Genomic DNA, 13675 nt, shown 5'->3' with positions numbered 1-13675 from the left:
TGATATATGTCCTCTGTACATCAGAGATTGATAGATGTCCTCTGTACACCAGAGACTGATAGATGTCCTCTGTACATCAGAGACTGATAGATGTCCTCAGTACACCAGGGACTGATAGATGTCCTCAGTACACCAGAGACTGATAGATGTCCTCTGTACACCAGGGACTGATAGATGTCCTCTGTACATCAGAGACTGATAGATGTCCTCAGTACACCAGGGACTGATAGATGTCCTCAGTACACCAGGGACTGATAGATGTCCTCTGTACAGCAGGGACTGATAGATGTCCTCTGTACACCAGGGACTGATAGAGTAGCTCAAAAGAGTAAAAGGAGATGCATGTTAACAAAATGTCCGCTACAGGACAATGGGCTGGGTCCCAGGAGGATATGTTGCATTGTTGGCGGAGCTAGGGACTTTAGATTGTTATTGCCATTTCTACACTGTAGCTGTGCATAGGACATTACAGCCTTTAAATAGACAACTTAACTAATGTGTACAAAAAGAGGAATAGTTTGGGCGAAAACTAAAAAGGTACCATGGGCTACAGGAATCCGTTTTGGTTTCAAGACCCTGGTTCACGGAGGATACCAAAAAAGTCCTAGAAAGACAAGGTCAACTATGTGCATTTAAAAATAACTAAAAGGAACCATGGGGTCAGATTATAATTTTCCTAAGGCGGGTTAGTTTAGCAGGAAACACTTGAAATAACTGAAGGACAAGTTAACAAAGAAAGTAGAAAGAAAGTGAGGTCAAAGAAAACTATTTCTGCTATAAAGTGAGCAATGATTGAGAGTCAGAGCTAAACATTTCAGATGTGTGTATCTCACACTGCTCTGTAACTTTTATTCATGTTCCTTTGTTTTAAATTAGTGTTTTTAGATTTCGTTTTATAATATGTTTCTTAATGCTCTTAATGTCTTTTTTGTAAAGCACCTTGAATTGCCTTGTGTTGAAAGGTGCTATATAATAAATAAACTTGCCTTTAAATATTTTAATCTTGAGAAATATTACCTCTACCAGGTCATTTATATCCACTAATTTATCGTGTACACTTCACCACATTCAGGAGCCACTAGTTTTCTATATAATATATTTTCAGGAAATATATAATATAATAATATGTTTTTTTTACCACTGATTCTTCTATATTTGAGAGGGAAGTTAAATAAGACTGCTGTGTCCACAGTAGCATCAGCAGGGGGCGGTAATGCAACGTTAACGTGTTGGATCCACCCTTAATAAAACGAAGAACTATGACGCAGTGGACATTTAGACCAATCAGTGGAGCGGCCGCCGCGCTAGCGCCGCCCCCTCTGGAGAAACCGCCTTCATGAAATTGAAATACAGAGACAGAAGAGAGTGAGACGCGGGCGCAATATCAAGGTAAACTTTTTAAAGATTCTCTCAGATTTACCGACCGACTCACATTTCGGATACTGGCTGACGGTCATGCGGGGTGTGTTGCATCGCTTCCTCTGCTCCTTAATGTGGAGATTAACGTGAGGGCAGCTAACATTAGCAGGATGTGGCTAGCTGTTGGAAACGTTGTTTTGTGTTTTGCCGCTAAACGGTTAACAACGGACAACAGACGCCCCTGTATGTGTGTGTGTGTGTGTGTGTATTCTTCCCGTGCATGATAGAGCGCTAACTTAACACACATTAGCTAACAAGTTTTATTTTGTATTAATCATTTACAATTTTCCACATTTAAGGCACTTATTGTTGGTCAATAACATTGAATAGTGCAAATACATCAACAATAAACAGTTTACATCTTACAAAACAAGCATAAACAACAGAGAAGGGATCTATTTAAGCAACACAAATAATGAGAAAAGGGTCTGGGTGTAATATGTAGCATCCAGTCCGACATGTGGAGTCACAGCGCGCCAATCCTTAGCCTCGTTATTGTGAAGGAAATGAGACACAAAACAACACCACCGTCAGGGGACAAGAGGGACATGCAAATACTAACCGATCGTTCACTGAGAAACCCAGACAGCTTCAGCACGACTCATCTCTCACAAGCTAGGATGCGACTCGAGAGAGTATTCTGTCGAGTGGATTAACGGTCACCCTAAACTCCTGGTGGCGCTAACAGTGTCTGCCAAACACCGTGGGAAATGAATATCCCCCACCTGCTAAACACGAGTTAACAATGCTTTTTTATTATGCTTTATGAATAATAAGAAGTCTAATAACTGTTCGGCATACGCAGTGCTTAAAGTGGGCGTATATGTAAATAGTATTTACAAGCATGTGTGCTATTAAATCATTATTACATAGATTAACAAGCAAGGTCCTCCTCAGTCTGCTCCAGGTTTGATTACACTGCCCTTTATTTGAAACGGAGAATACAATATCTATGAGTGGAGATGAAGCCACGACGGAAACTAAAGAGTGTACAGCAGAGAGTAAAGAGTAGATCTAGACTAGAGTACTCTAGTACAGGTTAGCATACTTTTACCCAAGCAGAAGATCAATGACTTGTTAATAAATCTACATGAGCAAAAGTAAAGACATATATAAAACGCTACGGGTTGTGAATAGGTGCTGACCTGGAAGTAGAAGTATCTGCTTATATATTTTATTTAGATGTGTTCACTTTGAGAAGGGCCCACAACTGATGTTATATCAAAATATGTATCCCTGAGTAGAGTAACTAGAATGAACCACAGTACACTAAGCATTAGGATACATGAACACAAATACCCTGAAACAGCAGAATAATCAGTCAGCGCTGTGACACTCTTTGACGCTCGTTTATTTCATTTCAGCTGTTAATTCCTATCTGGGTACAGGCCTTTTTAAAGCTGGAGCTGAGTCCGTAGAGCATCCAGAGCAGCAGCGGGAGATAAACGCGTGTTTCTTTCCTCGGTCAGGAACCATCTGACGGAGCCAGGCGTGCAGATATGAGTGTGGCTGCGGACGAATCGCTGTCGGAGGAGGAGGTGGAGGACCAGCAGGAGGCGGCACAGGAGGACCAGCAGGAGGCGGCACAGTCGAGTTTGGACAAGTCGAGTCCAAACAAAAGCAGCTCCAAAATACCCGGTAAAGAATCAAATCGCACCTCGAGGTTCAAGGCTGCAGGGAAGTTATGACGAGGAACATCTGAGGTCACAGAGCAACACAATAGAGAGCCACAGTGACGCGTCCTAAAACCAGGAAGTGAGTCAGCATTTCACCGCTTCCTGGTCCCTCGTCTCAGAGCCAATGAGATCTCTCCATAGGAGTTTGGAAATAAGGTCTGTGGTTGAGACACATTGAAGAGACGGATCGCGTTTTGTTCTACGACATTAAATCCATCAGCAGTGTGAGATACACGCATCTGAAATGTTTAGCTCGGACTCAATCATTGCTCACTTTTGAGCAGAAATAGTTTTCTATGATCTCCCTTTCTTTCCTCTTTGTGGTTTAACTTGCCCTTCAGTTATTTCAAGTGTTTCATGCTAAACGAACCCGCCTTTGGAACGTGCTATAATAACAAACCACACACATGTAATAATAATAACACATTTCATTGCTTTTCCTGGTGCTCAAAGACGCTTTACATCAAATGAGAAACAGAACAAAGAAATATAAACCCTGATCTGTGCAACCAGTACGAGGTGTTAGGACGGATCAATGTGAAAATACCTCCAATCTGCACAGCTTGAAAGCGAGGTAATCAATTACCTTTTCATTAATCATGCAAGTCATCAATTACGCATTAATGGCTATCAACAAGTAAACAGTGCATCGTTTTTATTGACATGTGATCCCTTTAACCATAATAATAATAACGATTTAAAAAAGAATAATAATTACAAATAAATAAATAATAGTAATAAAATAAAAAATACTAATAATAAAATAATATTTGTGAAAATAACAATTAAAAAAAGTAATAATACAAAAATAATGAAAAATAAAATATTAATAATAAAAAATAAAAAGTCTAATAACCCTTGTGGGTAAATAAAGTATATCGTCCTCTTTCTTGTCTTCTTAATAAATACAAGACTCTGCACTGGTGATTTCTGAAGAGTGGACGTGTCTGAGAAACGATGGTTGTTACCAAGTGGCTGAATAGGACTACAGAAGTCGTGGAGGCCGTTGTACGTCATTACGCCGAACACGTAAGTGTGTTTGCCCTGTTCTGCTTGAAAGCAAGTCCCTGCCTCCTGCAGACTGTTCAAACAAACGCTTCAACTCGTTCCATTTAGAGTCTGTGTGTTTGAATATGGATCTGAAGTTGGCGTGACGTTGAAGTCGTGCTGCTGGACTCGCCTGTAGTTCCTTTATAGCAGTGGTCGCCAACCGGTCGATCGCGAGTGTGGTGCGGGTAGATCGCGGACCGTTAAAAACAAAAGTAACAAAATAAATTAAATTAAAAATAATAATGTTTGAAAAATACGTGTTTCGATGTAAACCTATCGTCCACCACCCCGTTAGCTCGTGCCACTTGATTGACGTATATTTGAGACACCTCAATAATATAATACATTAACCGTGCTTTACGTGAAGCTCATCATGACACAAGAGAGGACGGCAGGACTGCAATTTCCCGTGTTCAGTGAATGCAACAGAGGCAAGTCACCTGACCAATCAGAGAGTTGCATGGAAATACACGTGTCCGTGGAATATTATAATGGGCAGTCATTTCAAGTAGAGTCATGCTGATTTATTTGTCACTCTGTGCTTGCAGCTGCAGGTGAAATCATTGAAGGCAAGCGGGCAAAGAAGACGGTGGAGAGGCTCGACTTCCAGGCCCCGAAGCAGAAGGAGAAGCTCAAGATAGGAGATGGTAAATAATAAAGTGTGACCGAGCAGAGACAGATGCTTCAGCACCGAGCGATGCCAGCACTCTGAACCAAGGGTACCATTGGTGTATTAAGTATGAAAGGAAAAGCACATTTAGAGTTTTGATCCTGCTAATTGGTTTTAAAGCACGTGTGTCTGGCGTTGCAAACTGGCCTGGACGTTTTTATAATAATGCCACAATTTAAACAACACAAATCAGCTGGAGAGCTAGTTAGCGATAGCTGAAACAGGTTTTTACTGGAGCTGATACTCCAACAGAAAATCCATACTAACAAAATGTGACTTGGACGAGCCCCCATGTCACGCCCTGGCTCAAGGACGGACAAAAGAAGGAGACCACACATGATTCATTTCCAATTAAAGTACAGTTATTTAAAACAAACTCAGTTAATCAGTAGTGTGTGAATTCTCTGGAAGTTAAATTGCACTCCAAGTCTGTGTATGACAACTGTCCGCTTGTTTGTTTCCCATATCTTCAGGAAGCGGAGATAAGTTAGGAGACATTCCACGCACGTGTCTAAAGATCACCAAGATGAAGACGGCTGACCTGAAGCCTCTGCACGCCATCCTGTTCGACAGGCCGGGGAAGGTACAGACCATTTGAACCGACTCAGAGACGGGTTCAGTCTGGGAGGAGGCACTATTTCTCACTTTACCGTCAACTACTAATAGTATGATGCTAACGGTATCAGTGTAGCCTGATCTTTTTCTGACACTGAACAAATACCAGCTTTTAACACAATAATTAAAGAATAATAAAATGAACTAAAGAAAGTAGACTTTTAATTTGAATGTCACATATATTACAGAGTTTGCTTTTGTTCCATATTTAGTTCAGATTGACTGATTATTAATCTTGATTTTAATATTTTATTTCAGGGGTTATGAGTCAGTGTTAATTTCGTCAACGAAAACTATGACGAAAAGTGTTCGTCAACGACCTTTTTTACACGACTAAGACGAGACGATGACCAGCTAAAAATAGATTCTCGATGATAAAAACTGACGAAATGTATATTTAGTTTTCGTTGAGGAGACGAGACGAGACTAAGGTGTTAATGGAGGACTATCGGACATTCAAAATGCAGGGTATTTTCCCCCAAGTGTCCGTCTTGTCTGTCAAAATGCATCTTACGTTTCTAACTGGCAATATCATTATTTCCGCTCTCTTCACTCCAGAAGAGCGATCTCCCTGTCTGTGTCTCATCTGTGTGCGGGGGGCGGGGCCTCTCTCTCTCTGTGTGCGGGGGCGGGGCCTAACAGACAGATTTTTAAGAGTAGTAGTACCGTTAAAAGTGTTAAGAGTGAAATGTTGCTTTACGAATTTCAACACTTGATGCTGTCACCTTGATTCCAATCTCAGATTCCTGTATTTGCCGAACTGAATTAGTTTAAAGAGAGAAAACATTTTAAAGAAAACTGGACTAAAATGTAATGATTTTTCATCGACTAAAACTATGAAGGACAAAAATGTGACTAAAACTAACAACCATTTTCGACTAAAGACTAAATCAAAAATAGCTGCCAAAATTAACACTGTTATGAGTTACCATCCAATGTGAAATAAAGCAGATTAAAATATGTTTAACTACATGTTTTGTTTGTTCATCAGACGGCGATTTTAAAGAAGAACCTGCGTCTGTTTAACGGCTTTCCCTTTGCCGCGGACAGCGAAGAGTTCACAAAGAAACGAGAAAAACTTCTGAAGTAAGTGTCTGTGGCGGAGACTCGGCTCAGTCGAGGTGTGGAATCAGGGTTTGCTATAATAACACTGCACTTTGTTTTTGAATGAAGGAATTCCAACTTCACCAACACCAAGCTGAAGGTTGTCTGCGGGGTTCTGGATCTGGAGAAGAAAGGAACCCACTCGGATCTCGTCGACAGGATCCTGACGTTCCTCACCGAACCCAAAAACAGTGGGAAGGTGAGACGAGCTCAGAGGCTTCGGTTCATATTCCTTGTACACTTTATTTTCAATCTTTCAGTTTGTGTGTGTAGAGGGTTCGAAAGACCGTATCCCAAAAATACAAATATGTATATTCTATATATACACAATCAACACATTTATACTAGGGCTGTCAAGTTAACGCGTTAATAACGCATTAACGCAACAAAAAAATTAACGGCACTAATTATTTTAACGCGATTAACGCATGTGTATTTTTTGTCCTCGGCCGCCCCGTAGTTTCAGAGCGCATCGAGTTTAAAATACCATCTACAAGCTGATGCTGACAGCCCCGCTCCTGCTGCCCGCTTGTGGCAGACCACACTTCCACGCTCACCGGCAGGCACCGACTGGCTGTTGGGAGGACCGGGAGGGTGTGTGTATGTGTGGCACGAGCGAGCGAGAGAGAGACCTTACGTGCATTGTTGTTGTTAGCATCTGGTGCTAGCTAGCTGCGCTAACAGATATGGAGCTGTTTAAATGAAAACAGAGGAGCGACATTTCGTCACAACTGCGCCGAGCACTTGACTTTATGCAGGTAGCCAGACAGTGGGACATTGTACGAAAAGTCAGCACACTCAGCACGGATAGTGCGCGTAACATGATTGCAGCGTCCAGGCAGCTCCCGTTCGAGCATATGCCTTGAGTTGCACATAGCTCCAACGATCCAGTCACACACACACACACACACACACACACACACACACACACACACACACACACACACACACACCATTTGTATTGTATTATTGTATGAGAGGTTCCAGATTGAATTGAGGCGAATATTTGTAATGTTCAGAGGTTGTTGTGTTTAATATTCATGAGAATATTTGTCATTGTTCAAATGAAACAAACATTTGCATAAAGCATATTTGTCCACTCATATGTTGATAAGAGTATTAAAAACTTGAACAATATTCCTCTAAGGTACATTTAGAACAGATCAAAAATGTGCGATTAATTTGCGATTAACTATTTTAATCGACTGACAGCCCTAATTTATACATATGCACACATTAAATATCTTCAATATCTTTGGGAATGTGCGTTAGTGCAAGATTGTCCATGGCAGTGTAAAAAGTGTCTGGTGCTGGAATTGAGTGTGTGTGTGGGGAGTTAGAAGCTGCGTTTCACTTTGGTTAAATGGATTCCTTGCTTCCCTCACTTGCGTCGTTTCCCTGCGACTAGTCCCTCCCTCCAGGGAAGCATGGAGAGACGCAAGGAAACCACGAGAAGCAGGGAAATGAGTTTTAAGAGCAATGGGACGTCCTTTCCTCCGTAGCGTCACGTGAAGCGACGTCCGTTTGTGATGACGCCGCACAGCTGATCGTCTGACAGCAGCCAGATCAGTGCATGCGCTGCATCGTCCAATCAGTGAGCGATACACAGTAAGGGGGGCGGGGCTAGTGTCTGAGGATTTCACCGGAGGATGGTCTGGTGGTTCCTCGGTTATCGATCCTCGGTCCTCCGGCACAAATAAGGCCACTGGGACGCTACTCAAGATGGCGCAGACAAATCAACTTGCGGTGATACCGAGGAGCGAGGAAATGAAAAATAAGAGATGTGAGACGCACTCATAGTCCAGTGGGGGCAGGGGGAGAGAGGAGGGGGAGGGGGAGGGGGAGGGGGGAGAGTTCAGCCTTCTGACAGCCTGGTGGAAAAAACAGTTCTTTAGTCGTCAGTGGTTTTCAGGTCACCCTGCTGTGTAGGCCTGCCCTCCACCAACTGCTCTAATTATAAACGTTCCACCTCGAAGTTTCCTTTAAAGCCTTTTTGTCTTTTGTTCCTCAGCGTCTGCCGGTAAAGAAGAAGAGGAAGTCGAAGAAGAGACTGTCAGGCGACGACTCGAAGGCCAGCGCCAAGAAGAGCAAACCCAAAATCCGGAGCTCCTCGTCCAGTCCCAAGAAGACCAAAGCGGGAAGCAAGTCTAAAGCCATCGTCATGGACTCCAGCAGCGACGAGGACGACGAGGAGGAAGAGGAGAAGGCGGCGACGACTTCGGCCGACGACGAGGAAGAGGAGAAGGCGGCGACGACTTCGGCCGACGACGAGGAAGAGGAGAAGGCGGCGAAGGAGTCGGAGACCGAGGAGAAACCTTCAGAGGAGAGGGAGGACCAGTCCGACAAGTCAGAGGAGTCTGAGGAGGAGGAGGTGAGGACATGGATCTCACATTATTACACAACAGAAACATAGATGTGATTACGTTTCCAGGGGGTCCGCAGGGTCTTACAAAGTATTAAAAGTTGATAAATCAATTTAGCGAAAATGAAGGCTATTAAAAAGTATGAAACGGCATTTTCCAAGGTGTTACATTTTGTAGCTTGTTTTCAATAAGTATATAAATGGTCCAAAGAGGTTGTATTCTACAGTCTGCCTGAATGTAATCATGGCGTAGGTGTGTAGTGTGATTCTGTGTAGTTTATTGATGGCATCCCGTTGGATTTGACGTCATCTGAACAGGACATCGCACGCTCACTGCTTGATAGCGAGCGAAGGTCCGTTTACGCCGGTTGCTAAGCAACATCGTTATGGGGAAATGCAAGTCTGCGTCCAAATGGTTGGAAGATAAGGAGGAAGCACAATCAATACTGTATATAGTCAATGTGAGGTAAAGTATGTCGCCAAGGTAACCGGTTAGAACTCCAAGTGGCGATGAGGTCTTAAAATGTATGGGGAGGGTCTTAAAAAAGGTCTTAAAAGGTCTTACATGTGACTTCAGTATTCCTGCATATACCCTGGTTAACGGTTATTTGTAAGCAACAACTTATTCTGAGATAAGCGTGAAAAACGTCATGTCATCCTTCCTGTTAACGTTTTGACCCATTTCCAAAAACGGGGTTATTTTATGTATTTGCCTCAAAGGTTTCATGGATGTTTCTGCTGAATGTTGAACATCTTGAGAGGGGCAGCCTGCTAACAAGCTGCTTCAGACTAACAAAGATTTCAGTATCATAGCCGGTGCAATGGTCGTCCTAACTAGTCTCCTCTTCAAAACAACGTAACTCTAGATGCCGTGATGCTATTCTTTTTATAGCCTTCCTATCACATGATAACAAAAACTGATATTGTCCAGAATCTCTCCTGTATTTAAATTCAGGTCAGAAGGGAAATGATCACTAAGAGCTGCTTTTCATTCAGTCTGTAACCCCACACGCGTGTTCTCTCTCAGTCTCCCAAATCAAAGCCAGCCAGAGGGAAGTCGACCCCCAAAAAGTCAGCTCCCGTGAAAAGGCAGCGGACACCAGCGAAGAAGACGTCTCCTCCTAAAAAGAGAGCGAAGAAGGAAGCGTCAGATGAGTCCGATGCTGACAGTGAAGCTGACGAGAAGGTAACACTCACCATGCAGTCAAAGACGTTTTGAAATAGCTTTTACTATGTCCTTCTCCAGGGTGTGACGTCCAGTCTATTCTTTGAAGTGAATCTCTCCGTAGGGATCTTTTGCAGACCACGTACAACACGTATCAGTCTGTGTTTTCTAAATTGGGGTTTTCTATTTTGTTGTGTTTTAAAATGTTTTTACATCATGTATGAGAGGTTTTCAGTCTGTGGCTATTTCAATCAGGAGAGACGGTTTTGATGAAAGAATACATTTATTTCCAGGAATAAACAAATGAATGGAATGGAGTTTTGGCGATTAGGCCCCGTTGTGCGGGAGTATCATTCGGGAGGAGAGAACCGATCCGATGAAACCCCCGGGGTCTAGACCCTGGTGGTGGTGAATGGATAGTTGGAGTCGCTCTGAAGGGGAGTGGCTTAGCTTGACCCTGGTGGTGGTGAATGGATAGTTGGAGTCGGTCTGAAGGGGAGGGGCTTAGCTTGACCCCGGTGGTGGTGAATGGATAGTTGGAGTCGGTCTGAAGGGGAGTGGCTTAGCTTGACCCTGGTGGTGGGGAATGGATAGTTGGGTTCGCTCTGAAGGGGAGGAGCTTGACCCTGGTGGTGGGGAATGGATAGTTGGGTTCGCTCTGAAGGGGAGGGGCTTAGCTTGACCCTGGTGGAGGGGAATGGATAGTTGGGTTCGCTCTGAAGGGGAGGGGCTTAGCTTGACCCTGGTGGAGGGGAATGGATAGTTGGGTCGGTCTGAAGGGGAGGGGCTTAGCTTGACCCTGGTGGTGGGGAATGGATAGTTGGGTTCGCTCTGAAGGGGAGTGGCTTAGCTTGACCCTGGTGGTGGTGAATGGATAGTTGGAGTCGGTCTGAAGGGGAGGGGCTTAGCTTGACCCTGGTGGTGGTGAATGGATAGTTGGAGTCGCTCTGAAGGGGAGTGGCTTAGCTTGACCCTGGTGGTGGTGAATGGATAGTTGGAGTCGGTCTGAAGGGGAGGGGCTTAGCTTGACCCCGGTGGTGGTGAATGGATAGTTGGAGTCGGTCTGAAGGGGAGTGGCTTAGCTTGACCCTGGTGGTGGTGAATGGATAGTTGGGTTCGCTCTGAAGGGGAGTGGCTTAGCTTGACCCTGGTGGTGGTGAATGGATAGTTGGAGTCGCTCTGAAGGGGAGTGGCTTAGCTTGACCCTGGTGGTGGTGAATGGATAGTTGGAGTCGGTCTGAAGGGGAGGGGCTTAGCTTGACCCCGGTGGTGGTGAATGGATAGTTGGAGTCGGTCTGAAGGGGAGTGGCTTAGCTTGACCCTGGTGGTGGGGAATGGATAGTTGGGTTCGCTCTGAAGGGGAGGAGCTTGACCCTGGTGGTGGGGAATGGATAGTTGGGTTCGCTCTGAAGGGGAGGGGCTTAGCTTGACCCTGGTGGTGGTGAATGGATAGTTGGAGTCGGTCTGAAGGGGAGTGGCTTAGCTTGACCCTGGTGGTGGGGAATGGATAGTTGGGTTCGCTCTGAAGGGGAGGGGCTTAGCTTGACCCTGGTGGTGGGGAATGGATAGTTGGAGTCGGTCTGAAGGGGAGGGGCTTAGCTTGACCCTGGTGGTGGTGAATGGATAGTTGGGTTCGCTCTGAAGGGGAGGGGCTTAGCTTGACCCTGGTGGTGGTGAATGGATAGTTGGAGTCGGTCTGAAGGGGAGGGGCTTAGCTTGACCCCGGTGGTGGTGAATGGATAGTTGGAGTCGGTCTGAAGGGGAGTGGCTTAGCTTGACCCTGGTGGTGGGGAATGGATAGTTGGGTTCGCTCTGAAGGGGAGGAGCTTGACCCTGGTGGTGGGAATGGATAGTTGGGTTCGCTCTGAAGGGGAGGGGGCTTAGCTTGACCCTGGTGGTGGTGAATGGATAGTTGGAGTCGGTCTGAAGGGGAGTGGCTTAGCTTGACCCTGGTGGTGGGGAATGGATAGTTGGGTTCGCTCTGAAGGGGAGGGGCTTAGCTTGACCCTGGTGGTGGGGAATGGATAGTTGGAGTCGGTCTGAAGGGGAGGGGCTTAGCTTGACCCTGGTGGTGGTGAATGGATAGTTGGGTTCGCTCTGAAGGGGAGGGGCTTAGCTTGACCCTGGTGGTGGTGAATGGATAGTTGGGGTTGGTCTGAAGGGGAGGGGCTTAGCTTGACCCTGAGTTCAGAGGGACAAGAGGTGAAAAGGGGAGGAGGGGGGTTGCGTCGAGTCACCTGAAATGACAGCTGTCAGAGGGGAGAGCAGATTTAAAAGGGTTAGCGGAGCGCTATGATAGGTTTGTGGGAATAGAGCGAAGTGATTGGTTAAGCTGGGGAGTGACCCCCCGATCACTTATTGAGAGGAGAGAGAGCAGTGACATAGGAAATGAATGAGTAAAGACGGTCTTCCTGGTTGAATTTGCGCTGAGCTTCATTTGTCTGGTTTCATTGTCTCGTGCTTTTACATTAGTTTTTTTGTCCGATCGGTTTTGTCTAAATTTATTTATGCTGATATTTATATATTTATTGATGGACAGCACTTTGGTCAACCTTGTTGTTTTTAAATGTGCTATATAAATAAAGTTGGATTGGATCCCGAACCCCGGTAGTAAACGGGCCCCAGACAAACATTTCAAAGACCCTGGTATCGGTTCTTCTATCAGTTCTATCTGCAGAACGCTAAAGGTGCGTTCACAGCGGACTCGAAGGGATGTTTTTGTATAGTCAAAGGCGCGGATAGACAATGACGTTGGTAAGCCTTATCCGCTATAGTTACATTTTCTTTGCCGGTTTTCCCTTAAAAAATAACCGATAAGAATACCATTAAAGTACCGGTTTGATGAGTGGTATCGGTGAGGGTAGTAGTAGTACCGTTAATCAACCGATGCCCATCCCTACTCGTACGTCTCGAGGAGTCGTTGAGCCGATGTTTGTCTTTTGTTTTCAGCCCAAGAAGAAGGCAGCCAAGCCTGCCGCCAAAACCAAGAAGGCCGACAGCAGCAGCAACATCAAAACCAACACAAACATAGGTGAGGGGATGCACACACACACGCGTTATCTTCAGATTATTACTCACCTGATTGACAACAGAAGAGCTTCATGATTAAGGTCATAAAAGTTTATAAAACAAACCTTTTCTCAAAGTAGTCTTGGAAAGCAGAGGGGCTTTATGGACTCGGATTCAGTCTTCCCAGCCTGGTGCAGGTCTACAATTTTGTTTCTGGTGTCCTTTGACAGCTCTTTGGTCTTGGCCATAGTGGAGTTTGGAGTGTGACTGTTTGAGGTTGTGGACAGGTGTCTTTTATACTGATAACGAGTTCAAACAAGTGCCATTAATACAGTTAACGAGTGGAGGACAGAGGAGGCTCTTAAAGAAGAAGTTACAGGTCTGTGAGAGCCAGAAATGTTGTTTGTTTGTAGGTGACCAAATACTTATTTTACCGAGGAATTTACCAATTAATTCATAAAGCACTTTTATACTAATAAAGGGCTGGCTTACCTAAAGCCAGTTGAGTAGCACTTGAAATGTTTGGCTCTATGAAACCTGATGTACTTTATGATTCTGTTTTCTTCAAGGTTGTGTCTTCCTGGTCGAATGTACTTATTGTAAGT

General features: G+C 44.6%; 1 protein-coding gene across 2 annotated transcripts; it reads left to right on the top strand.

The window, feature by feature from the left end:
- Positions 1-1273: 1273 nt before the first annotated feature.
- On the top strand, positions 1274-13092 carry dek (DEK proto-oncogene; the record flags this gene model as incomplete). 2 transcript variants are annotated; one of them, XM_034226214.1, is given in 10 exon segments in its annotated part: positions 1274-1389; positions 2889-2986; positions 3017-3057; positions 4694-4792; positions 5289-5398; positions 6422-6516; positions 6604-6733; positions 8546-8905; positions 9924-10082; positions 13011-13092. In XM_034226214.1, coding segments are annotated over 9 exon segments (1144 nt in total), but the record flags the coding sequence as incomplete, so codon positions are not given.
- Positions 13093-13675: the final 583 nt, after the last annotated feature.

Source organism: Gymnodraco acuticeps, unplaced genomic scaffold (genome assembly GCF_902827175.1).
Source record: "Gymnodraco acuticeps unplaced genomic scaffold, fGymAcu1.1, whole genome shotgun sequence".
Taxonomy (NCBI): domain Eukaryota; kingdom Metazoa; phylum Chordata; class Actinopteri; order Perciformes; family Bathydraconidae; genus Gymnodraco; species Gymnodraco acuticeps.
The sequence above is the reverse complement of the archived record's forward strand: the minus strand, read 5'-3'. Positions and strand labels throughout refer to the sequence as shown.